At 51.3% G+C, this 24,270-nt stretch overlaps 3 protein-coding genes across 4 annotated transcripts; 1 reads left to right on the forward strand and 2 right to left on the reverse strand.

Moving 5' to 3' along the window:
• Window positions 1-647: 647 nt before the first annotated feature.
• LOC137357525 (2-acylglycerol O-acyltransferase 2-B-like) lies at window positions 648-6,295 on the reverse strand. Of its 2 annotated transcripts, none has more exons than XM_068023902.1 (4): window positions 4,904-5,009; window positions 3,592-3,770; window positions 1,943-2,147; window positions 648-846 (listed from the first exon to the last, which is right to left on the reverse strand). In XM_068023902.1, exons 1-4 carry the CDS (start codon window positions 4,992-4,994, stop codon window positions 668-670), a joined length of 654 nt encoding a protein of 217 aa, XP_067880003.1. In that variant the 5' UTR covers window positions 4,995-5,009; the 3' UTR covers window positions 648-667. The 2 variants fall into 2 exon arrangements, with proteins under 2 accessions (XP_067880003.1, XP_067880004.1); XM_068023903.1 differs by lacking the exon at window positions 4,904-5,009 and adding an exon at window positions 6,138-6,295 and having other exon boundaries at window positions 649-846.
• A 3-nt stretch (window positions 6,296-6,298) lies between these two features.
• Window positions 6,299-10,562, reverse strand: LOC137357416 (hornerin-like). The gene is made up of 3 exons (XM_068023762.1): window positions 9,388-10,562; window positions 6,397-9,298; window positions 6,299-6,319 (listed from the first exon to the last, which is right to left on the reverse strand). The coding sequence occupies exons 1-3, from the start codon at window positions 10,560-10,562 to the stop codon at window positions 6,299-6,301; spliced, it is 4,098 nt and encodes a 1,365-aa protein (XP_067879863.1).
• An 802-nt stretch (window positions 10,563-11,364) lies between these two features.
• On the forward strand, window positions 11,365-23,266 carry LOC137357417 (histidine N-acetyltransferase-like). Its single transcript, XM_068023764.1, has 6 exons — window positions 11,365-11,547; window positions 13,510-13,684; window positions 15,019-15,122; window positions 16,439-16,600; window positions 18,395-18,607; window positions 22,367-23,266. The coding sequence occupies exons 1-6, from the start codon at window positions 11,365-11,367 to the stop codon at window positions 22,934-22,936; spliced, it is 1,407 nt and encodes a 468-aa protein (XP_067879865.1). The 3' UTR covers window positions 22,937-23,266.
• The last annotated feature ends 1,004 nt before the right edge of the window (window positions 23,267-24,270 follow it).

The following is a 24,270-nucleotide window of genomic DNA, read 5'->3' on the forward strand; positions in this document are numbered from 1 at the left end:
CTGGTGTGTGGGATGAGAAGAATCACAAACTCATTTGCCTTTCGTGCAGGGTGCATCAGTTCCCCACACACGTGGGCACACCCGAGCCCATGCCCACTTCCAGGCACACACTGGCCAATGTACACAAGAATACAAAAAAACAGGAGCTGGAGTAGGCCATTCGGCCCTTCGAGCCTGCCCTGCCACTGAACGAGATCATGGCTGATCTTCCAACTCAACTCCACCTTCCCACACTATCCCCATAATCCCTTAATTCCCAAAGCGCTAATCGATCCCAGTCTTGAATATACTCAACGACTGAGTATCCACAGCCCTCTGGGATACAGAATTCCAAGATTCGCAATCCCATGAGTGAAGACATTTCTCCTCACCTCATCCCAAATGGCCAATCCCTTATCCGGAGACTGTGACCCCTAGTTCTAGACTCTCTGCCCCAGGGGGAAACATCCTCCCAGCATCTACCCTATCAAATCCCTGAAGGATTTTATATGTTTGAATGAGATCACCTCTCATTCTTCTAAACTCTAGGCATTATAAACCCAGACTACTTGATAAGCCCTCATCGGACAATCCCCTCATCCCAGGTACTGTCGTGGCGCACCATCCCGAGCCACACTAGCCAATGCACCGCGCCCCTCCGATCCGTCCGTTCACGCTTCCCGGGCCCTTACCCAGTCTTCAGAGCCAGTTTGATGAACCCCTTCCTCCCGAGCACCTGTAACGTCAGGGCCCCCGGGCGAGCATCCAGCGACTCCGGGGGTCCCCCCACCGCGATCACTGCCACGTGGCCGCCACTCTCCTGGCTCAGGATGTAACTGGCGCTCTGCTTTTCAGAGGAGACCAGCCCTGCAACCACATTGTGATAAAGACAACAGCCGTTTAAGTAAAGGCAATACATGGGGTCGGGTGGTCCAGGGGGTGGGAGAGTGTGGTTATGGGGTAGGGGGGAGGCATCTTCAAGACTAGAAGGATTTCCCGTGGCATTGCTCATGGATAAAAAGGACTCAAAGAATGGCTAAATAAATCTTTCTAAGTCCAACAAGGCCTGCTCTCCTGTGTATGCGCATTCATCACTGCCAGTGGACCTCCCGTGGCATTGCTCATGGATAAAGGCATCAAGAATCATTAAATCTAAATCCAGCTTGTCCTCCTTTCCAGTGTGTGCTCTTTCGTTACTGCTGGTGGGCCTCCCATGGCATTGCTCATGGATAAAGAAATCAAGAATCATTAAATAAATCTGTCCAACAAGGCCTGCTCTCCCGTGTATGCGCATTCATCACTGCTAGTGGACCTCCCATGACATTGCTCATGGATAAAGGCATCAAGAATGATTAACTAAATCTAAGTCCAGCATAGCCTCCTTTCCGGTGTGTGCTCATTCGTTACTGCGAGTGGACCCCCCGTGGCATTGCTCACCGATAAAGGATTATAGTAAAATGGGTTTCTCTTCTGCAAGTCCCTCTGCTGCTATCTATCTCTGACTTCCCTCACCACACCACACCACCACCCCCTCCCCCCCACCCCGAGGAAGTTCACCTCTTTCAGTGACTGACCATTGAGGTTACACCACAGCCTGTTCAGTAACCTGAACAGACGTGTGTGCCGTTTGACAACCAGATTGGACTGATCAATGAAATCAAGACCGATCCGAAACCCACAGAGACCTAGGTATCTAGATTACCTGGGCATCGTCACATTGCTGTTTGTGGGAGCTTGCTGTGTGCAAATTGCCTGCTGTGTTTCCTACATTACAACAGCTCGAAAGTACTTAATTGGTTGTGAAGCATTTTGGAATGCCTGGTGGTCATGAAAGGTGCTATATAAATGCAAGTCTTTTTTTTCTTTCACAAAGACACACGCAGAGACACAAACACAGAGACAAGAGACACACGCAGACACAGAGACACACGCAGACAGGGTACAGCACAGTCACCAAACCTACCTCCGCACATGATATAATCTCTGTAGAAAGGCACCTTAAACCAGAAGGGAAGCATCAGCAAGTACGAGGTTAGCCCAGGGAAGAGCTGGGAGAAGCCAGTGGCCTCAGTGCAGAAATTGCCGAATGCACCAGCTACCAGAACTCCGTGAGGGTGGAACCCAAACAGGTAGTTGTGCTTTGGATCCAAGTCGGCTGTTTTCACCAGCTTCGCAAAGAGGGAAGAGAGAAATGATTTGAACAAATCAGCAAGTGTGGGCGTTCGGCATTCCCGACGGCATCTGACCCCACCCCGACCCCCCACCGCCCCGCAGTTGGGGTCATGGCAATCACCGAGTTCTGACAAGACGGGGAATCTAGTTTGCGCACTCCAAATTTTGCCCCTCCTCTTCCGAAGGTGCTGGGGCTGGAGGGGAGTCACTGACAAAATATCCACAGCTCCCTGTACCTCCGCCAAAACGCTCAAGCCCAGGGGGTGAATGTCACCTGGCTATTCGACCATGGAGTGTCAACGATCTCATGTAACATTTCCAGACACACAGACAAGGAACGCGGGTCAGTGGGTTGCATGTTGGGCATGGAACATGGAAAGGGAGGAGGGGGGTGGGGGAAATGGAGGCCTGTGGGTGGGTGGGTGAAGTCACAGGCCAGGCAGGGAATCTGGGTTGGTGTGGATGCCCATGTACCATCTGATTCACTGTGCGGTCCCTTTAAGACCGCTGCACAGCCGCACACATGCGCATCTTAGAAGGGAATCTTGGTGACTGGGTCACAGGACTGAGTCAATTACAGCACAGAAGGAGACCATTTGGCCCATCAAGTTCATGTTGGCTCTCTGTAGAGCAGTCCAGTCAGTCCCATTCCCCCCCACTCTATTCCCGCAGCCCCTGCAAGTTCATTTCCCTCAAGTGCCCGCCCAATTTCCTTTTGAAATCATCGATCATCTCCACTTCCACCACCCTCGTGGGCAGCGAGTTCCAGGTCATTACCACTCGCTGCGTAAAAACGTTCCTCCTCACATTCCCCCTGCCCCTGCATCTCGTGTCCAAAACCTTAAATCTGTGTCCCCCCCTAGTCCTTGTACCATCAGTTAATGGGAACAGCTTTTCTTTGTCTACCTTATCTAAACCTGTCGTAATCTTGTACACCTCGATCAAATCTCCCCTCAATCTCCTTTGCTCCAGGGAGAACAACCCCAGCGTCTCCAACCTAACCTTGTAGCTAAATTCCCTCATCCCTGGAACCATTCTGGTAAATCTCCTCCGCACCCTCTCAAGGGCCCTCACATCCTTCCTAAAGTGTGGTGACCAGAACTGGACGCCAGTTGTGACCTAACCAGAGCTTTATAAAGGTTCAGCTTACGTACTCAATGCCTCTATTGATGAAGCCCAAGATCGCGTGCAGGGGACCCAAGGGAGGAGAGGGTCACTGGGCGGACAGGGAAGCGGGAAGGAGAGGGAGGGGAAGGGGCCGGGCGTTGGGGAGTGGGGGGGGGGGGGTTATGTCTTGCTCTGTGTTATTCAGTACCACAGCGGGCATTATATATTGAAGCACTGACCCATTATGGAGGAGACGCGGGTGTGCGCCATTTAGATACCAGCTTTGCCACAGCTTACACTGACTCAAGCCCGGACACGGTTCCGACGACTCACCGTGATCGGAAAGTAATCGCGGAAATAACGCCACATTGTCCAGTTCCGGATCCTCGCTGATCTTCGCCCGCCACTGACTGGCGTCTCTCGGTCTAGGTAGAGCCACCCAGCGTAAATGGCAGCAACATACCAGTAGTTAGTGAGCAGCAGCAGGATGAAGAGAACCAGGCAACACTGTGCTGAAGACAGAAAGGAAAAGTAGTCTCCGGTTTCTCATCCAACTCCCCCTCGGGCCTTCTACAAGCCCAGCTCCTGACGACTGAACCCCATTCCCTTCCGGCCCCTACGTTAGCTGACGGTGCAAATGATTCCCCCCCCCCTCCTGGAGTCCAAGGGCGAAGTGGAGACGATCGACGATTTTGAAAATGAAACTGGATGGGCACTTGAGGGAAATAAACTTGCAGGGATACAGGGATAGAGCGAGGGGAACGGGACTGATTGGATTGCTCAACAGAGAGCTGGCATGGGCTTGATGGGCCGAACAGCCTCATTCTGCGCCGCAAGCGATTCTATGATCCCAGGTGCAACGCAAGGCCTTTGCCATCTGCTGACCGCGGGCACAGCAGTGGTGAGGCCCACATTCAGGCCCATCCTCCTTGCGCAAGGATCCGGGGACTGCAAGGAAAAACAATTCAGGCAGGGTTCTTGCACGTGCTCCGGGTGAGAGTCCTTTTCCAAATTAATTCGACACCAGCATTTGTTGCCCATCCCCAACTGCCCTTGAGAAGGTGGTGGTGAAGCCACCTTCTCGAACCCCTGCGGTCCGTCGTGGGCGAAGGTACTCCCGCGGCACTGTCAGATATGGAGCGCCCGCTGACGTCCCCGAGTAACCCCACACCGGCGGTTACCGCCCAGCTGCTCGGCCGCGAGAGGCATCGCCAGATCTCATTCAGCGCAGACACTGGGATGGCGCAGCCGGGATAGGCCGTGGGGAGAACCAGGGGCGCTGCCGGAATGGGTGCGGCTGGAGAAAACACGGGCCGACGGCAGGGTAAAAAAAAAAAAAGTGCGACGCCTCACTTAGTCGAATAGCCAATTTTACACTCACTGTCTGGGCTTCCGCACACAGGGGGCAACCGCGCCGGGGCAAGGTACCAGAAGGCAGCTCGTACCCGCGGAACAGTACGCCGGCAAGACGGCGCCTTCTGGAGAGGGGGGTGGGGGGGGGGGGGGGAAAAGGGAAGGGCGAGAGGGAAGAGTGGCCCCCCCCCCCCCCCCCCCCCCCGCAACAGCCGGGCACACAGCACATTTCAACCGGCTAAGGCGAGGGCCCCCTGCTGTGCCCAGTGGTGGGGAGGCTCCTCAAACTTACAGGCCAGGAACCAAGCGGACAGGCACGACACTTCCCCCAGCCCAGCTCCAATGGGAAGTGCACTCTCACCCCAATTCATTATGCAATCCATCGAACTAAAGATTAAACAGTGATGTCGACACCAGTTGTTTCCCAACCAGGAGCATTCAGCGGACTGTTTCCTCACAGTCAAGTTGCAAATTATCCCCCAGATCCCTCACACCAGTTGCAGCAAACAGTTTTTCACAATACATGCATATGAAAAAAAAAGTAATTCTAACACAGGCTTGGTCTGTTCCCCCACTTAAACAGATTAGGCACAAACCAGCTCAGTTACCCTGCAAATCTCAGGGTACTTCTGCACTCCTCGTCTCTTTAGGTAGGGTAGCGGCGGGGGCGGGGGGAGATTATGGGAAGTGGGCGGGCGGGGGGGGGGGGGGGGGGGGGAGGAATGAAGCAATGAAATGACTTCCAGGGTATGGTAGCAAGGGAGACCCCAGGAGGTTGAGGGGAAAGAGAATTCTAGGGTGTTGAAGGAGAGACCTCAGGGGAATGGGGGAGAGGGAGGAGGGGTGCCGAAGGAAAACAGAAGCCTCAGGGGGATTGGGGGGGGTGGGAAGAGAGAGACCTGGGGGGATTGGGGAACAAAGACCCCAGGGTGGGGAGGGGAATTGGGGGAGAGACCCAGGGAGAGTGGGGGAGGGGGAGGGAAGAAAGAGAGACCTGGGGGGATTGGGGAAGAGACCCAGGGAGAGTGGGGGGGAAAGAGAGAGAGACCTAGGGGGATTGGGGAACAAAGACCACAGGGTAGAGAGGGGAATTGGGGGAGGGACCCAGGGAGAGTGGGGGAGAAGAGAGAGAGAGACCCAGAGGGATTAGGCAACACAGACCCCAGGGTAGGGAGGGGAATTGGGGGAGAGACCCAGGGAGAGTGGGGGAGGGGGAGGGAAGAGAGAGACCCGGGAGGATTGGGGAAGAGACCCAGGGAGAATGGGGGGGGGGGGGGGGGGGAGAGAGGAGAGACCCGGGGGGATTGGGGAACAAAGACCACAGGGTAGAGAGGGGAATTGGGGGAGGGACCCAGGGAGAGTGGGGGAGAAGAGAGAGAGAGACCCAGAGGGATTAGGCAACACAGACCCCAGGGTAGGGAGGGCAATTGGGGGAGAGACCCAGGGAGAGTGGGGAAGAGACACAGTGGGGGTAAAGAGAGATCCCGGGGTGGGATGGTTTGGCGGGGGGGGGGTGGAAGACTTACCGAGAGCCAGGAATGAGAAGATCCACTGCAACACCCCCAGGGTCTGCAACCTGCGCTCCAGGGGGAGGCGGAGCGGAGCGAAGCGGATTCTCATTGCGGCCAGGAGAAGGGGGAGCGGCTCCGCTGGGCCGAGACAGAGGGGCTGGAGGGCGGACAGGAACTTATAAACCCCGGCCTCGGAGCTGGTCCATCCCCCGGGGGGGCGGAGAAACCCGCAGCCAAGTCCGGACTCAGCTCCCAGTGACTCCAATCCCGGAGCCGTCCCGGACTGAGCTCCCAGTGACTCCAATCCCGGAGCCGTCCCGGACTCAGCTCCCAGTGACTCCAATCCCGGAGCCGTCCCGGACTCAGCTCCCAGTGACTCCAATCCCGGAGCCGTCCCGGACTCAGCTCCCAGTGACTCCAATCCCGGAGCCGTCCCGGACTGAGCTCCCAGTGACTCCAATCCCGGAGCCGTCCCGGACTCAGCTCCCAGTGACTCCAATCCCGGAGCCGTCCCGGACTGAGCTCCCAGTGACTCCAATCCCGGAGCCGTCCCGGACTGAGCTCCCAGTGACTCCAATCCCGGAGCCGTCCCGGACTGAGCTCCCAGTGACTCCAATCCCGGAGCCGTCCCGGACTGAGCTCCCAGTGACACCAATCCCGGAGCCGTGCCGGACTGTGCGGCACCTTGACTCCAATCCCGGAGCCGTGCCGGACTGTGCTCCCAGTGACACCAATCCCGGAGCCGTGCCGGACTGTGCGGCACCTTGACTCCAATCCCGGAGCCGTCCCGGACTGTGCTCCCAGTGACTCCAATCCCGGAGCCGTCCCGGACTGAGCTCCCAGTGACTCCAATCCCGGAGCCGTCCCGGACTGAGCTCCCAGTGACTCCAATCCCGGAGCCGTCCCGGACTGAGCTCCCAGTGACTCCAATCCCGGAGCCGTCCCGGACTGAGCTCCCAGTGACTCCAATCCCGGAGCCGTCCCGGACTGAGCTCCCAGTGACTCCAATCCCGGAGCCGTCCCGGACTGAGCTCCCAGTGACTCCAATCCCGGAGCCGTCCCGGACTGTGCTCCCTGTGACTCCAATCCCGGAGCCGTCCCGGACTGAGCTCCCAGTGACTCCAGTCCCGGAGCCGTCCCGGACTGAGCTCCCAGTGACTCCAATCCCGGAGCCGTCCCGGACTGAGCTCCCAGTGACTCCAATCCCGGAGCCGTCCCGGACTGAGCTCCCAGTGACTCCAATCCCGGAGCCGTCCCGGACTGAGCTCCCAGTGACTCCAATCCCGGAGCCGTCCCGGACTGTGCTCCCCTTGACTCCAATCCCGGAGCTGTCCCGGACTGTGCTCCCAGTGACTCTAATCCCGGAGCCGTCCCGGACTGCGCTCCCAGTGACTCCAATCCCGGAGCCGTCCCAGACTGAGCTCCCAGTGACTCCAATCCCGGAGCCGTCCCGGACTGAGCTCCCAGTGACTCCAATCCCGGAGCCGTCCCGGACTGAGCTCCCAGTGACTCCAATCCCGGAGCCGTCCCGGACTGAGCTCCCAGTGACTCCAATCCCGGAGCCGTCCCGGACTGAGCTCCCAGTGACTCCAATCCCGGAGCCGTCCCGGACTGTGCTCCCTGTGACTCCAATCCCGGAGCCGTCCCGGACTGAGCTCCCAGTGACTCCAGTCCCGGAGCCGTCCCGGACTGAGCTCCCAGTGACTCCAATCCCGGAGCCGTCCCGGACTGAGCTCCCAGTGACTCCAATCCCGGAGCCGTCCCGGACTGAGCTCCCAGTGACTCCAATCCCGGAGCCGTCCCGGACTGAGCTCCCAGTGACTCCAATCCCGGAGCCGTCCCGGACTGTGCTCCCCTTGACTCCAATCCCGGAGCTGTCCCGGACTGTGCTCCCAGTGACTCTAATCCCGGAGCCGTCCCGGACTGCGCTCCCAGTGACTCCAATCCCGGAGCCGTCCCAGACTGAGCTCCCAGTGACTCCAATCCCGGAGCCGTCCCGGACTGCGCTCCCAGTGACTCCAATCCCGGAGCCGTCCCGGACTGAGCTCCCAGTGACTCCAATCCCGGAGCCGTCCCGGACTGAGCTCCCAGTGACTCCAATCCCGGAGCCGTCCCGGACTGAGCTCCCAGTGACTCCAATCCCGGAGCCGTCCCGGACTGAGCTCCCAGTGACTCCAATCCCGGAGCCGTCCCGGACTGTGCTCCCCTTGACTCCAATCCCGGAGCCGTCCCGGACTGCGCTCCCAGTGATTCCAATCCCGGAGCCGTCCCGGACTGCGCTCCCAGTGACTCCAATCCCGGAGCCGTCCCGGACTGAGCTCCCAGTGACTCCAATCCCGGAGCCGTCCCGGACTGCGCTCCCAGTGACTCCAATCCCGGAGCCGTCCCGGACTGAGCTCCCGGTGACTCCAATCCTGGAGCCGTCCCGGACTGAGCTCCCGGTGACTCCAATCCCGGAGCCGTCCCGGACTGAGCTCCCAGTGACTCCAATCCCGGAGCCGTCCCGGACTGAGCTCCAAGTGATTCCAATCCCGGAGCCGTCCCGGACTGCACTCCCAGTGACTCCAATCCCGGAGCCGTCCCGGACTGAGCTCCCAGTGACTCCAATCCCGGAGCCGTCCCGGACTGCGCTCCCAGTGACTCCAATCCCGGAGCCGTCCCGGACTGCGCTCCCAGTGACTCCAATCCCGGAGCCGTCCCGGACTGAGCTCCCAGTGACTCCAATCCCGGAGCCGTCCCGGACTGAGCTCCCAGTGACTCCAATCCCGGAGCCGTCCCGGACTGAGCTCCCAGTGACTCCAATCCCGGAGCCGTCCCGGACTGCGCTCCCAGTGACTCCAATCCCGGAGCCGTCCCGGACTGAGCTCCCAGTGACTCCAATCCCGGAGCCGTCCCGGACTGCGCTCCCAGTGACTCCAATCCCGGAGCCGTCCCGGACTGAGCTCCCGCTGACTCCAATCCCGGAGCCGTCCCGGACTGCACTCCCAGTGACTCCAATCCCGGAGCCGTCCCGGACTGTGCTCCCCTTGACTCCAATCCCGGAGCTGTCCCGGACTGTGCTCCCTGTGACTCTAATCCCGGAGCCGTCCTGGACTGCGATCCCAGTGACTCCAATCCCGGAGCCGTTCCGGACTGTGCTCCCCTTGACTCCAATCCCGGAGCCGTCCCGGACTGCACTCCCAGTGACTCCAATCCCGGAGTCGTCCCGGACTTAGCTCTCAGTGACTGCAATCCCAAAGCCATCCCGGACTGAGCTCCCGCTGACTCTAATCCCGGAGCCATCCCGGACTGAGCTCCCAGTGACTCCAATCCCGGAGCCGTCCCGGACTGTGCTCCCCTTGACTCCAATCCCGGAGCCGTCCCGGACTGCGCTCCCAGTGACTCCAATCCCGGAGCCGTCCCGGACTGAGCTCCCAGTGACTCCAATCCCGGAGCCGTCCCGGACTGTGCTCCCTTTGACTCCAATCCCGGAGCCGTCCCGGACTGCGCTCCCGGTGACTCCAATCCCGGAGCCGTCCCGGACTGTGCTCCCCTTGACTCCAATCCCGGAGCCGTCCTGGACTGCGATCCCAGTGACTCCAATCCTGGAGCCGTCCCGGACTGAGCTCCCAGTGACTCCAGTCCCGGAGCCGTCCCGGACTTAGCTCCCAGTGACTGCAATCCCGGAGCCATCCCGGACTGAGCTCCCGCTGACTCTAATCCCGGAGCCGTACCGGACTGAGCTCCCAGTGACTCCAATCCCGGAGACTTCCCGGACTGAGCTCCCAGTGACTCCAATCCCGGAGCCGTCCCGGAATGCGCTCCCGGTGTCTCCAATCCCGGAGCCATCCCGGACTTAGCTCCCAGTGACTGCAATCCCGGAGCCATCCCGGACTGAGCTCCCACTGACTCCAATCCCGGAGCCGTCCCGGACTGCGCTCCCGGTGACTCTAATCCCGGAGCCGACCCGGACTGAGCTCCCAGTGACTCCAATCCCGGAGCCGTCCCGGACTGAGCTCCCAGTGACTCCAATCCCGGAGCCGTCCCGGACTGCGCTCCCGGTGACTGCAATCCCGGAGCCGTCCCGGACTGCGCTTCCGTGACTCCAATCCCGGAGCCGTCCCGGACTGCGCTCTCGGTGACTCCAATCCCGGAGCCGTCCCGGACTGAGCTCCCGGTGACTCTAATCCCGGAGCCGTCCCGGACTGAGCTCCCGGTGACTCTAATCCCGGAGCCGTCCCGGACTGAGCTCCCGGTGATTCCAATCCCGGAGCCGTCCCAGACTGCGCTCCCAGTGACTCCAATCCCGGAGACATCCCGGACTGCGCTCCCAGTGAATCCAATCCCAGAGACATCCCGGACTGCGCTCCCAGTGAATCCAATCCCAGAGACATCCCGGACTGCGCTCCCAGTGAATCTAATCCCGGTGCTGTCCCGGACTGCGCTCCCAGTGAATCTCATCCCGGAGTTATCCCAGACTACGCTACCAGTCCCGCTCCTGGAGACTCCAATTCCAATCGTGTTTCTACTCCAGTTCTGCACAAGTCCCAATCCCGCTCCTCTTTATCTTCAACCCATTCCTACCTTCACTGCCAGTCCAGATCTCCCTCCTAACCTTGCTCCTGGCTCCAATCCTCTAATCCTAGTGCTGATCTACATCTCATTCCCAGGACCAATCCTCTGATCACAAAAGCACAAATGAACCATCTCAAGCAGCGACTTGACACTCAACTCATTGCGCACAGCACTTTCCTGTTTACCTAATGTTAACCCAGACCGGGTTTCTTCAAAGCCGCACTGTAATTCCCAGCATGATGTTCCCATTTTACATAAGAAATAGGAGCTGGAGTAGGCCATTCAGCCCCTCGAGCCTGCTCTGCCACTCAACAAGAATCATGGCTGATTTTCTACCTCAAGTCCACCTCTTGCATTATCCCCATCTCTCTTAATTCCCTTAGTGTCCAAAAATCTATTACCTCAGTCTTGACTACACTGAGCACCCACAGCCCTCTGGGGTAGAGAATTATACTGCAGTGTAGGTTGTTGTTTTCCCTTACAGTAGTTATTCTCGCGGATTGTCCTGATGAGTGCAAGGCGAAAAGCTTCGACAACATATCCCATAAACGGCAAATGGAAGCATAATTCATAACGTTATCTCAATGTTTATGTTCTCAATGTTGTTAATGCTGTGTTAATGTTCGGCAGCAACTGGGGAATGGTTTCAATGAGTTGGAAAGTCGAATCCAATGAAGCATCACAAAAGATGGCGGTAACATCACAGCCCAGAAATTTGAACTGTATTCTGTTGAATCAAAGAGCCAGTACCGGCAAGATGGGCCAAATGGCCTTCTTCTGTGCTGTATGCCCTCGGGAATGTCCCATAACCTTCCACGGGAGGTCCACTAGCAGTAATGAATGCGCATACACAGGAGAGCAGGCCATGAGGGTATTGGGAATACAGTCGATGGACAAGTGACCACTGAGATGGGATGCCAGGATCTAGAAGGGCAGAGACAAGTCTGAAGAGGGGATATTGGGGTGGTGGGAGCCTGGTGGCGGTGGGAGGTGGGGAGACAGTGCCGAGGTTTACTCGATTCTGTCAGTATTGGGGGGGAATGGGGGGAAACAAGGTCTATTGACTTTGGTGGGGGGGGAAGGAGACAGGAGAATGGGACTCGAAGTCTCATTGGGTGCTTTTGAAGCCATGTGTCAGGAACGCAGAAGAGTAAGATCTTGTCCATTATCCACGAACCTTTTAAATTTACCAAACAAACACTTATCTCGTAACACTGTTCCACCGAGTTCAGTTCTGGGATTGCCTCTGCTCACTGTGAGTGCCAACGATTTGGATAAAGGACGAGAGGAAATTACATCCAAGCTTACAGAGGGGAGTGAAATAGGATACAGAGTAAATCATTGTGGGTCAAAGGAAATTGTGAGGGATTACTGATAAAATTGTGGAATCAGGAATAAAGAGGCAGGGAGTGCACTTAACGCAAAGTGGTTCATTCTGGTTCAAGAACAGTAAAAAGATGTGCCAACAGCTGTGGGCGTGTCTCTTCCACATACCATTGGTAATCCAATTCAAATCAACCTGTGCATCAATCGCCGTCAGCTAGTTTCATTGGATCAGTATTCTGCAACACGGAGAAGGACTCGGGAATATGGGGCACTCGCTCTCAACTTCCAACAGGTAATTGTTTTATTGGGTACTACACACCAGGTACATCTACCTTATCGAGTTTATACAAACAATAAAAGTTTGTATGAGTTAAGTATTTACAAATGATCTAAATGAAGACATTGGGGAGACTGTATACAAATTTGCAGAGCTCATAGAGATCTATACTGGTGTCGGATTCCCTAAGGAGAAAAGGTTGGCACCTTCTCTAGACGTGATCTATCCACTTTGACTCAGTGTGGTTGAAATATTAACAACAATAACTTGCATTTATATAGCACCTTTAATGTAATAAAATGCCCTCCAAGGTGCCTCACAGGATCATTAGAAAACTAAGTGTGACCCCGAGCCACAGAAGGAGATATCAGGCTGGACGACCAAAAGTTTGGTCAAAGAGATAGGTTTTAAAGAGTGGTTTTAAAGGAGGAAAGTGAGGTCATGGGATGGAGAGGTTTAGGGAGGGAATTCGGGAGCTTGGGGCCCAGGCAGCTGAAGGCCCGTCCGCCAATGGTGGAGTGATGGAAATTGGGGGATGTGCAAGAGGGCGGAATTGGAGGAACGCAGAGATCTCGGAGGGTTGTGGGGCTGCAGGAGGTTCTAGAGACAGGGAGGGGGTGAGGGCCACGGAGAGATTTAAAAACATGGATGAGAATTTTAAAATTGATGGCAATCAAAGTAGGTCTGTGAGCACAGGGGTGATAGGTGAAGAGGACTTGATGAGGGTCAGGACATGGGCAGCAGAGTTTTGGATGACCTGAAGTTTACAGAGAGTAGAACATGGGAGCCCAGCCAGGAGTGCGTTGGTCAAATCTTGAGGTAGCAGAGGTATGGATGAGGGTTTTAGCATTAAGTGAGCTGAGAGAGGGCAGAGGCAAGTGATGTTATGGAAGTGGAATTGGGTGGTCTTAGTGATGGCACAGATGTGTGGTTGGAAACCCATCTCAAGGTCAAATGTGACACCGAGGTTACAAACAGTCTGGTTCAGCCTCAGACTGTTGCCAGGGAGAGGAATGGAATCAGTTGCTAGGGAACGGAGTTTGGAGCAGGGAATGGAAACAATGGCTTCGGTCGTCCCAATATTAAGTTGGAGGAGATTTCTGCTCAGCCAATGCTGGATGGCAACCATTAGTCTGACAATTTAGAGACAGGGAGGGGTTGAGAGAGATGATGGTGAATTGGAGCTGAGTGTTTCCAATGTACATATTGAAACTGATATTGTGTGTTCAGATTAATACATTGACGATTCATTTTATTTGCCTCCATGCTCTGCCCTTCCACACATCCCACATCCAGGCCTTCTGTATCCAGGGCACTGATAGTTTTTGGGATCCACACTTACCGGAGAACACCAGGTACACGACTGATGGATCGGCCGGGAGTGAGGATGTGCCATACCAGGGGGGTAAGTTATATCAAGCTCCTTTCATTATGCTGGCCGTGCAGAGGTCTCACCAACTCAGACCTTGGTCTCCACCCCATCCCCTCTGGCACCTTCTCCTCCTTTTACTCTTTCACTTTGTTCCACCCCTATCACCTCTTCTTTAAAATCCACGTCCTCCGCCATCCACCCAAACCTCACCCTGAGATCCCCTCACTCCGTCTCTCCCTCAGCCTCTGCACTGGGTGACTCCTCATCCTCAGTGATTTCAAACTGCATCTCAACTGCCCGTACCCTCTCTCCTCTCATTTCACTCCCTCCCGATCCTCCCTTAACCTCTGCTTCCATATAAATTAATGACCCATCTCCATGGCCACCCCCTCGACCTTGCCGTCCCTCATAGCCTCTCGATTCTCTTCATCTCCATCACAGACAAAACCATTTCTGATCACTTCCTCGTATCACTCACCACTTGCAATCTCCCAACTCCATTCCAACATCAGTCATCGCGATATCCACCCTGGATGAAACTCTCCCACACTCCATTTACAGTGGCACTTTCAAACTCCATATTGTCTAGCCTTTGGCCATCCATTCACTCTAACACTTCTGCAGCTGCCGATCTGCTCAATCACTCTCTCATTTCCCTCTTTATCTGCAGCACAAACTCCGTTCTCTTGCCACTAATTTAATCCCTCAACCCGGCCACTGGCTAAATAGTAAATAGCAAGTTTGTAAATAGTACTTTACGAAAACTGGAGCTATTTGCAAAATGAATGGAGTGACCACTTTATGAAAGCTAACTTTTTAACAGATATTTGTTAACAGTTTCGGATCAATTCTATGGGGAAACCATTTATGATTACTAAGATAACGCAGCAACGCATCTTTTTATGCACTTTCTTTCTTTTCAATGGGAAATGCCTGTAATGTGTATTTTAAAACACTTTTGAAATGTAAATGTGGTGGTAATTACTGAAATAAATATTTTTTCACAACAGAATGTTGTTGAAACAGTTTTCATGGTTCAAATAGCTAGCACAAGCATGATGGGCTGAATGGTCTCCTTCTGTGCTGTACAGTTCTAAAGTTGAAGCTAACTGTTCACACCCTCCACATCCTATTTGACCCTGAGCTGAGCTGCTGACACCCCCATCCTTTCCATCCTAAAGACCACACACTTCCACCTCCATAACTTCACCTGTCTCTACACTTGGCCTCAGGGCCGATTATTCCAATGCTTTCCTGGTCGGCCTGCTACCTCCTGGGCTTCTGCTTAGCCAAACCTCTGTAACCGAACTCATTCCAAGTCCGAGTCACCCACCTTTGCTGACTGACTTTGGCTCCAACTCTTCCAGTTAAAATTCTGTTCAAGCTCATGCTGATTAATGGTCCTTTCTGCAAATTGTTGCTGTTCATGCTTGTGGCATCTCGCGGCCCAGGCATGAACTATGAAGCCTCCGTGAACTAGGTACTTTGTGCAAGTGTTCCACTCCAGAAACATGCAGCTCCTCACTCAAACCTTCACCCAGTTTCAGTAAGTGTCTCCTTATATATACTCAAGTAGGACCCTAATTACATAATAATATAAGAACTAAGAGCAGGAGTAGGCAATTCAGCCCTTCGAGCCTGCTCCGCCATTCAATACGATCATTCAATAAATCTGCTACCCCTTATCCTAATACTATGACCTCTTATTCTAGATTGCCCCACCAGAGGAAACATCCTCTCTATGTCTACTTTGTCAATCCCCTTAATCATCTTATATACCTCAATTAGATCTCCTCTCATTCTTCTAAACTCTAGAGAGTAAAGACATAAACTGCTCAATCTCTCTTCATAAGACAAACCCCTCATCTCTGGAATCAATCTAGTGAACCTCCTCTGAACTGCCTACAATGCAACTACATCCCTCCTCAAGTAAGGGGACCAAAAAAGTACGCAATACTCCAGGTGCGGTCTCACTAATGCCTCGTACAGTTGCAGCAACACTTCCCTACTTTTGGACTCTATTCCTTTAGCAATAAATGCCAAAATTCCATTTGCCTTCCTTATTACCTGCTGCACCTGCAAACTAGTTTCTGCGATTCATGCACGAGGACACCCAGATCCCTCTGCACCGAAGCACTCTGAAGTTTCTCTTCATTAAAATAATAATTTTCCTTTCTATTCTTCCGACCAATATGGATAACCTCACACTTATCCACGTTAAACTCCATCTGCCAAATTTTGGCCCATTCACCTAACCTATCCATATCCATTTGTAAATTTCTTATTTCTTTATTGCAACTTACTATCCCACCTATTTTAGTGTCATCTGCAAATTTGGCGATAGTACCTTCTATCCAAAGACTTGCAGGTGATAGGTAAATTGGCTGTTGTAAATTGCCCCTAGTGTAGGGAGGTGATAGGGAATATGGGATTACTGTAGGATTAGAATAAATGGGTGGTTGATGGTCAGCACAGACTCGGTGGGCCGAAGGGCCTGTTTCAGTGCTGTATCTCTAAATAAAAAAAAAAGATAAAAAATAAATCCCTGCATCCAAGTCATTAATATGGATTGTAAATAGTTGGGGTCTGAGGACCTGTGGCACCCCACTAGTTACATCTTGCCAATTAATTAATTAAATACCACCCCGCACTTGCATATGATTAAACACAAATAACAACAGGTCACCCCTGAGACCTGGGATAATCACATTCCGTCTGTAAATCAAAACCCAAACCTCATGACATATCCAGCTATGATATTAATCTTTGTGTTTTATTTGTGACAAGCACTCGGATTCAAGGTTGGACTTTTGCCTGGCTGCAGAAGAAGATTCTGAACAGGTTCTGTCCATTTATGTCAAAGAGACGGATTACATGGCAAGTACCTACCATGACTGGCTCCAAGAGAGAAACCGGATGGTCATTTTGGGAAAACAGAACGGCCGAATGGTGAGTTCCATTTATGTCGGACGCTGAATAACTTTTCGCAATGTGAAAATAATTCCATTAAAAATTAATTACGTTTTGTGTCAATCCAGCATTTTCACTGATCCCCATTTAAAAGAATTGACACCCAAAATCAATGAAGCTGCAATCAAACTAGGATATCAGTAATAAACACATTAATCTGTGAGGGTGAAGTTGCTCTGTTATCCCATAGTACTATTTGGAAGAAGAGCAGGTGTCCTGGCCAATATTAATCCCTCAATCAACATCACTAAAAACAGGTTTTCTGGCCAGGAGACAGAGACTGGGAATAAAGGGAAGGTATACCATTTGGCAGAGAGTAACTAGTGGTCTTCGCCAAGGCCTGTTCTGGGGCGTCAACTTTTCACCATATTTATTAATTAAATGACTTCGGTGAAGGAGTAGAGAGTTGTTTGATCAAGTTTGAAGATGACACCAAGTTAGGAGGGACAGTAATATTGCAGATGAGGGCTGGAAATGTCAAAGGATAGAGACAGTTTAACTGAGTGGACACAACGATGACAAATAAAGTTGAAGTGGGCATGTGCGAGGGCATCCACCTTGGACTCAAGAAAGGTAAATCGGAGGGTTCTTTACACGGTGAGAAAGCAAGAACTGTAGAGGAGCAAAGAAATTTGGGAATCTAAGTGCATTAATCACTGAAAGCTTGGTGTTTCTTACAACTGGTATTGCCGGTGGGCCCCACTAGATTGGCCTTTTTCTCTTCATTTCTAAGTCTTCAGAACTTTGGTGCTGCCATAAAAACATAATTGCTGAATGAGCCCAGCAGCACCGTATCCTCTATAAACTGGTCACTCTGACTGACTGCTAGGTGCCCACCAACCATAATCTATCAGACTGCAATGTTAGCATTCATTCTGAACCTGGAGCCAGTTCAGACAAGAAACCTCCTTCCTGGCATTCGGAACACATGACTGTGAACATACCCCGCCACACAGATTATGAAGCGGACCTCTCTCTCCCTCTCCCATGTTTGAATATGGCGCAGTGGTAATGTCACTGGACTAGTAATCCAGCAGCTCAGGCTAATGTGCCTAGGACCATGGGTTCAAATCCCACCACGGCATCTGTTGGAGCTTAAATTCAATTAATCAATATAATTCAATTAGTAAATAAAAATCTGGAATCGAAAGTGAGTTTCAGTAAAGGTGCCACAAAACTATCATTGATCGTCATACAAACCCATCGGGTTCACGAATGCCCTTTGGGGAAGGAAATCTGCCATCCTTAACTGGTGTGGTCTACACATGACTCCAGACACACAGCAGTGTGGTTGACGCTTAAATGGCCCCGGAAGCCAATCGGTTCAAGACCAATTAGAGATGGGTAATAAATGCTGACCTTGCCAGCAACACCCACAACCCATGAATAAAGAATAAAAACAAATGACAGGCAAGTTTTTTTGCACCTTCCCCCCTAATAATAGTGGCTCAGGAATCAGTATCTCTGCAAAGATGTGGTCACTCATGAACTTACATTTGCGTTGCTGCTTTCTATTAATTGAAGTGCGTCTTCCACCATATCCAACTCAACCAAATGAAAAGGTCTCACATTCTGACCACAGTGACTTCTATAAAATTACACCCCTTTAACACTGTCTCCCTGCTCTGATGATGGAAGACCAGCACACACCTAAAATTGATTACAACAGTTCCATCACTCCCTATTGTGAATTTGGCATGGCTGGGACAAGAGAGCAATCTCTCTTCATTCACAGATGTAAACTGAGCATGTTTAAAACGCCTTTACTTCCAGGTAGCTACGTTGTCTATTCATATTGTGGATGATGGACAGACAGCACTCATGGAAGGGATCAGAATAGTTACGTCAGAAAGAGGAAAAGGATTCCTAAAATCGCTGTACCAATACGGCTGTGATTTGGTCGGACGGACGTACCCTGCGGTGACCAAGCAGACGTTTCTTGTAGATTCACCGTATTACAGGAAATTCCACATAATTAACAAACAGGTACAAATAGTTTTATCTCTTCTGATGCCGTTAAACTCTACATATTCACATTAAATGGAACAAGGTGGTTGCATAAAGGATATATTGACCGTAACTTGCCCAGATAGGTTTGAAAGGAAAATGGGCAGTTAAGACTGCAGGGAAACAACAGGAGGTGTTCAAATAGGGAGATGAATGGGTTTAGATGAGTCACATCCTCACAAGAAGTAAAAAGCTGGAGTTGCTTGGATGAACTGCGAAAATCAAAGTAAAATGAGCCTTAAAAGGGGGGGGGACACAACAAATTTGGATGGAAAACTAAAATCAAGCAGCATGTTGAAACTACAGCAGGGAGACAAAGAAAGATCAGGAAGGCTGAGGACATAACAGTTAATAAGGGGAAGAATAGGAGGCTTGTTGATAAGTGGTGGCTTAGAGTATCACATAGAATGTAACAGCAGGGATGGGGACGGACAGAAAACAATGAATAGTGGTTAAAGGATGTTTTTTCAGACTGGAGGGGCGTAAACAGTGGTCACCCCCAGGGGATCAGTGTTGGGTCCATGGTTCACCTGTCCGTCTCTGATCAGGAATCAGCACGATATCAGCATTTTATAATTGACACAAAGATAGAGATCCTGGTTAATCGTGACCTCATTGACATGGGTTAATGGATTGGGTAGGCAGGGGGCAGCTGCAGTTTAATACAGAGAAATGCAAATATGATACAATTGGAGGCAGAATCAGGAGAGGACAGCACACTAAATGATAAAGATTTAAAAGGAGTAGACAAGCAGCGAGAATTTGGACGCAAAAATCTATCAAGCAGGAGGATAAATTGATAAAGCTGCAAGCAAAACGGGATCCTAGGTTTTATAACTAACAGAGTACAAAACCCAAGAGGAGATGCAAAGCCAGTACAAAGCATCAGTGAGGCCATTTAGAATATTTGTGCCCAGTTTTTTACATCCTATTTAAGTGAGGCTTTGAAGGGAGAGCAGGACACATTCATTAAGACAGCATCAGGGGTAAGACGCTTCGAATGACACCGAAGAGAGTTGAGTTCTTGGCCACCCTACTTCAAGAAAGATCAACTGTCCAGTAATGGGGTGCAACACAGATACACAGAATTATACCGCCCGCATTTGATCCAATTTTGAGGTAGCCTGGTATTCCCCTCGAGTATAGAAGATCAAGGGATAATCTAATCGAGGTATTTAAGATAATTAAAGGATTTGATAGGGTGGATAAGGAGGAACTATTGACTCTGGTGGGGTAGGTCCAGATATTCGGCAAATAACATTGTCTTGTAAAGGGGCATAACCTTAAAATTAGAATTAAGCTGTTGAAGATAATGCAAAGTGTTTCTTAACACAAAGGGCACAGAAATCTGGAGCTCTCTCCCAAAAAGCTGTCTTTTTCAGGATGTGAGCTTCACTGGTAAGTCCGGTATTTATTGCCCATCCCTAATTGCCCTTGAGAAGGTGGTGGTGAGCCGTCTTCCTGAACCGCTGCAGTCCGTGTGGGGTAGGTACACCCACAGTGCTGTTAGGAAGGGAGTTCCAGGATTTTGACCCAGCGACAGTGAAGGAATGGCGATATAGTTCCAAGTCAGGATGGTGTGTGGTTTGGAGGGGAACTTGCAGGTGGTGGTGTTCCCATGCATCTGCTGCCCTTGTCTGTCTAGGTGGTAGAGGTCGTGGGTTTGAAAGATGCTGTTGAAGGCGCCTTGACGAGTTGTTGCAGTGCATCTTGTAGACGGTACACACTGTTCCACTGTGTGCTTGGTGGAGCTGGGTCAATTGCTAAAGTTTTGTTAGGTGAGGATATTAAGGGATTATGGTACCAAGAGGAGTAAATGGAACTGAGATATAGATCAGTTGTGATCTAAATGAATGGTGGAATAGGCTTGAGGGGCTGAATGGCCCACTTCAGATCCTACGAAATATAAATTTCACCGGAAGGAGACAGTGGGACCAAGGCGGGAGCAATGTACTGTCAATTCAGTCCCATTACTCCACAGGTCACAGCATATTATTAAAGTTTCCCACATACTGAAAATGAGGCCGAATTAAACACTTTATTAATCCCCAGAATAAAACACACCAAACCAGGGCTGGGATTTCACGTTGGGCAGACGGGAGCTGGCCACCAACTGAAAAGTCGGTGGCGAACCCGCTTCCGTCTCACCTGGGGATCCGACCCGTATTTTACGGGTCTCCGGGTTTTGATTGTTCCGAGGTGGGACTTCCACCCGCTTGAGGGAGGAAGTCCTGCCTCATTGAGCTGCCGGCCAATCAGCAGGCCAGCAGCTCTTAGTCCCAGCAGCGCCACTGGGAGTGGTGGCCACTGCAGGAACTGCAGCCCCGCCGAAGACATGGAGCAGGGAAGACAGGTATGTTTTGGTTGCCTCACCGAGGGTAATCGATCGGGCCCCGGCGAGGCAAGGGTGGTCGATTGGGGGGAAGGGGGGCATGTTGGGTGCTGGGGGTGGTTGGGGTAGCGGGGGCAGCCCTCCATCGGGCACCCGGTCTTCTTAGGCGGCTTTTCCCAGCTCCAGGAGGCCTGCTTGCTGCGCATAAAATACGCGTGGAGGCGGGTGAAGGCCCATAAGTGGCCATTAAGTGGCCACTTAAGGGCCTTGACTGGCCTGGGACGGGCGGGCTGTTTTTCACCCCCCACCCCCTGCCCTACATAAAGGGGGGGGGCGGAGGCGGGAGCAGGTCGGAAAAGCCTTCGGAGCCTTCCGCTCCATTTTACACCACCCCCAACCCCACGCCACTATCCGGTTCATTGGGGTGGCATAACATTCCAGCCCAGGTATCTTTAAACAACAACAAATTAACTATTTATTAATGAACTAAATCTTAAACAATACTGAGATAAATCTATGTCTGAAAAGACTTTATGGCTTCTTATTCCTCCTAATCCTCATGCACACACACATACATTCAAAAACCAATAGTTAACTGGTTCCAAGATGATGTTTTAAATTAGAGCTGTTTCTTCGGAATAATAAAACAATTGATTTGTAAGTCTTGGCGGGTTTGGTGAGGTGTCCCAGAGTTGAATAGTCAGGTGCCACTCAAAGCCTCCAGGTGAGTTTGATGAACAGTCTGTAATGGATAAATGTTCACAGTACTTCAGCTGCAGTAGTCGTCACACAGAGCTTTCAATAAGGAGTTTAACAACAGATCTATTTAGATTTTTGAATTAGCAGTCTATCAGTAGAAACTTTAGTGAGTTTCCAGAACTCCCAGAAACACGAAAGGCAACGGAAAATCACTCCTGAGGTAGAGACCTCTTAGAGACGGGAAGTAAAAAGGAATTTGCTACCTCCAATAATGCAAATATTTTTTTCCCGGGGTCTTTTCCTCTTTAGGCAAAACATAGCCTGTTGGCCGATGTAGATTTTCTGCTGAGAGAGACAAATCCTTCCTTCCTTCCTTCCTTCAAGGAGCACGCTTCACTGGTCTGCCAGTTCAAACTGGTTCTAGCCAGTCTTTACACACTCAAACTGATACAATACAGCATGTGACCTCGCTCTCTCTTGCTGTTGTTTAGGAAACAGGCTTGCAGCTCACATACTGTTCCCAGAGAATATAAAAACTACTCTCAGTCTTAAAGGCACACAGTCACCCCTTAGTTTTTAAACAGAGAAAAAATAAACACTTCCATGACAATATCTTTCCCATAAACACTTTAACTGGTGAAGAACAATATTTCATCTTCATTTCACATGTCACCATTAACCATTTCCCTGATATCTTTTGTTTCCAGTCCTTGATTTCTCTTCAATTTCCATCAATAAATGCCCCCACTTTGGTGAGCGAGGTGATCAGCAACATGAAGAAAAGTGGGGCTAAACATTGGGAACCGAGTTCCCTGAAACCGGACGACGTGAGGTCGGTATTCCTGAACAGAACCGTGATTGACACAGTGCTGCCGGGCAGGAGAATCATTCAGAGGGGATCCGTATTCAAACCACTGGAGAGCAACCTGGATATTTTACTGAAGCGGGATATCAGCTGGATAGCAGATAGAAAGGAGAACACACGTGCTGTGAGTTTGGGCACAGCTCCCTACAGAGATCCAATGGGAAACTATGTTTACAGAATAGACATATTTGGGAAAGATTTATCAGCTGTGAAAAGTGTCTTCCTCTCTCAGCTGCAAAACCTGCCTCTTTTACAAGGCAACGTCATCTGCCTACTGTCTGTAAATCCATCGCTGTCCCCCCAGATGTGGGAATTCTGTACCAAAGAAGTGGGGCTTAAGAAAGGGAAACAATATTGGAAAGATGAGTTTATAATAGAGGGGGATCTGATCCAAAACCTCTTTAGAGGGTAACCAGAATAGCTCGCGAGTCACTCATCCTGAATCTGCAATACAATGCATTCTGCTCAAGAGTTCTTGCACCTTTCTGCAATTTGCCTGCAAATTTGCCCCACTATCCCCTTCCTGCTATTTGGTGGCCGGTAGTCTACAAAAGCGAAATGCTGCAGATGCTGGAAATCCGAAATAAAATCAGGAAATGCTGGAAATGCCCAGCAGGTCAGGCAGCATCTGTGGCGAGAGAAACAGAGTTCACATTTCGGGCCGATGACCTCTCGTCAGAAAAGGTTTGAGCTGCGACAGGTTTTAAGCAAGTACAGAGGCAAAGAGAGAGAGTGGGGGAAGGGAGGAAAGAACAAACAGCGAGGTCTGTGATAGGGTGGAGGGAAGGACGGATTGAATGACAGAAGGAATGATGGTGCAAGGCGAAAAGAGATGGTAACGGGACAAGGAAAGAAACAAAAGATGGGTCTAGAGGAGGTGTAAATGGGAATAGCAGAATCAATTCCAACAACTGCTGTCCTAATAAATGGAGGCGGTGGTTATGATAAATTTTTGAACTCAGTGCTCAGTCTGGAAGGGTGTAGCAGCTGCTACATTTGTTCCTTAATTCTCACCAACTAGATTCTGTTTTTCAACCCACGAGTACATCAGACCTATTTCGTGCTTCAACAGTCTCATTGATCAACACTCCCGCTTTCCCTCCTTTATTTCCTTCCCTATCTTTCCTGAATAGCCAGGAAGATTAAATGTGCATTCCTCCCCTTCAATGCGCCAGTTCTACATCATTGCTGCTATATCCCAGTCATTCAATTAACAACTTTCTTGTAAAAACCTGTAAAATGTTGAAATGTGTCTCTGTCTTGTTGTTCATCATTATTGCGTAACAGCTCTTATGATATTGCATTTTTGACTATATTTAAAAAAAAAGTTTTTTCTTGTTCTTAAAGTTGTCAACCCATTGTCTAGGGCTTAACAGGGAGTCATAGAGAGATACAGCACTGAAAGAGGCCTTTCGGCCCACCGAGTCCGTGCCGACCAATAACCACCCATTTATACTAATCCAACATTAATCCCATATTCCCTACCACATCCCCACCATTCTCCTACCATCTACCTACACTAGGGGCAATTTACAATGGCCAATTTACCGATCAACATGCAAGTCTTTGGCTGTGGGAGGAAACCGGAGCACCCGGCGGAAACCCACGAGGTCATAGGGAGAACTTGCAAACTCGGCACAGGCAGTACCCAGAATCGAACCCGGGTCACTGCAGCTGTGAGGCTGTGTTGCTAACCACTGCTCCACTGTGCCGCCCCAAGCCTTACACCAAACCCAATGTCTGCAA

This window comes from Heterodontus francisci, chromosome 48, assembly GCF_036365525.1.
Source record: "Heterodontus francisci isolate sHetFra1 chromosome 48, sHetFra1.hap1, whole genome shotgun sequence".
Taxonomy (NCBI): domain Eukaryota; kingdom Metazoa; phylum Chordata; class Chondrichthyes; order Heterodontiformes; family Heterodontidae; genus Heterodontus; species Heterodontus francisci.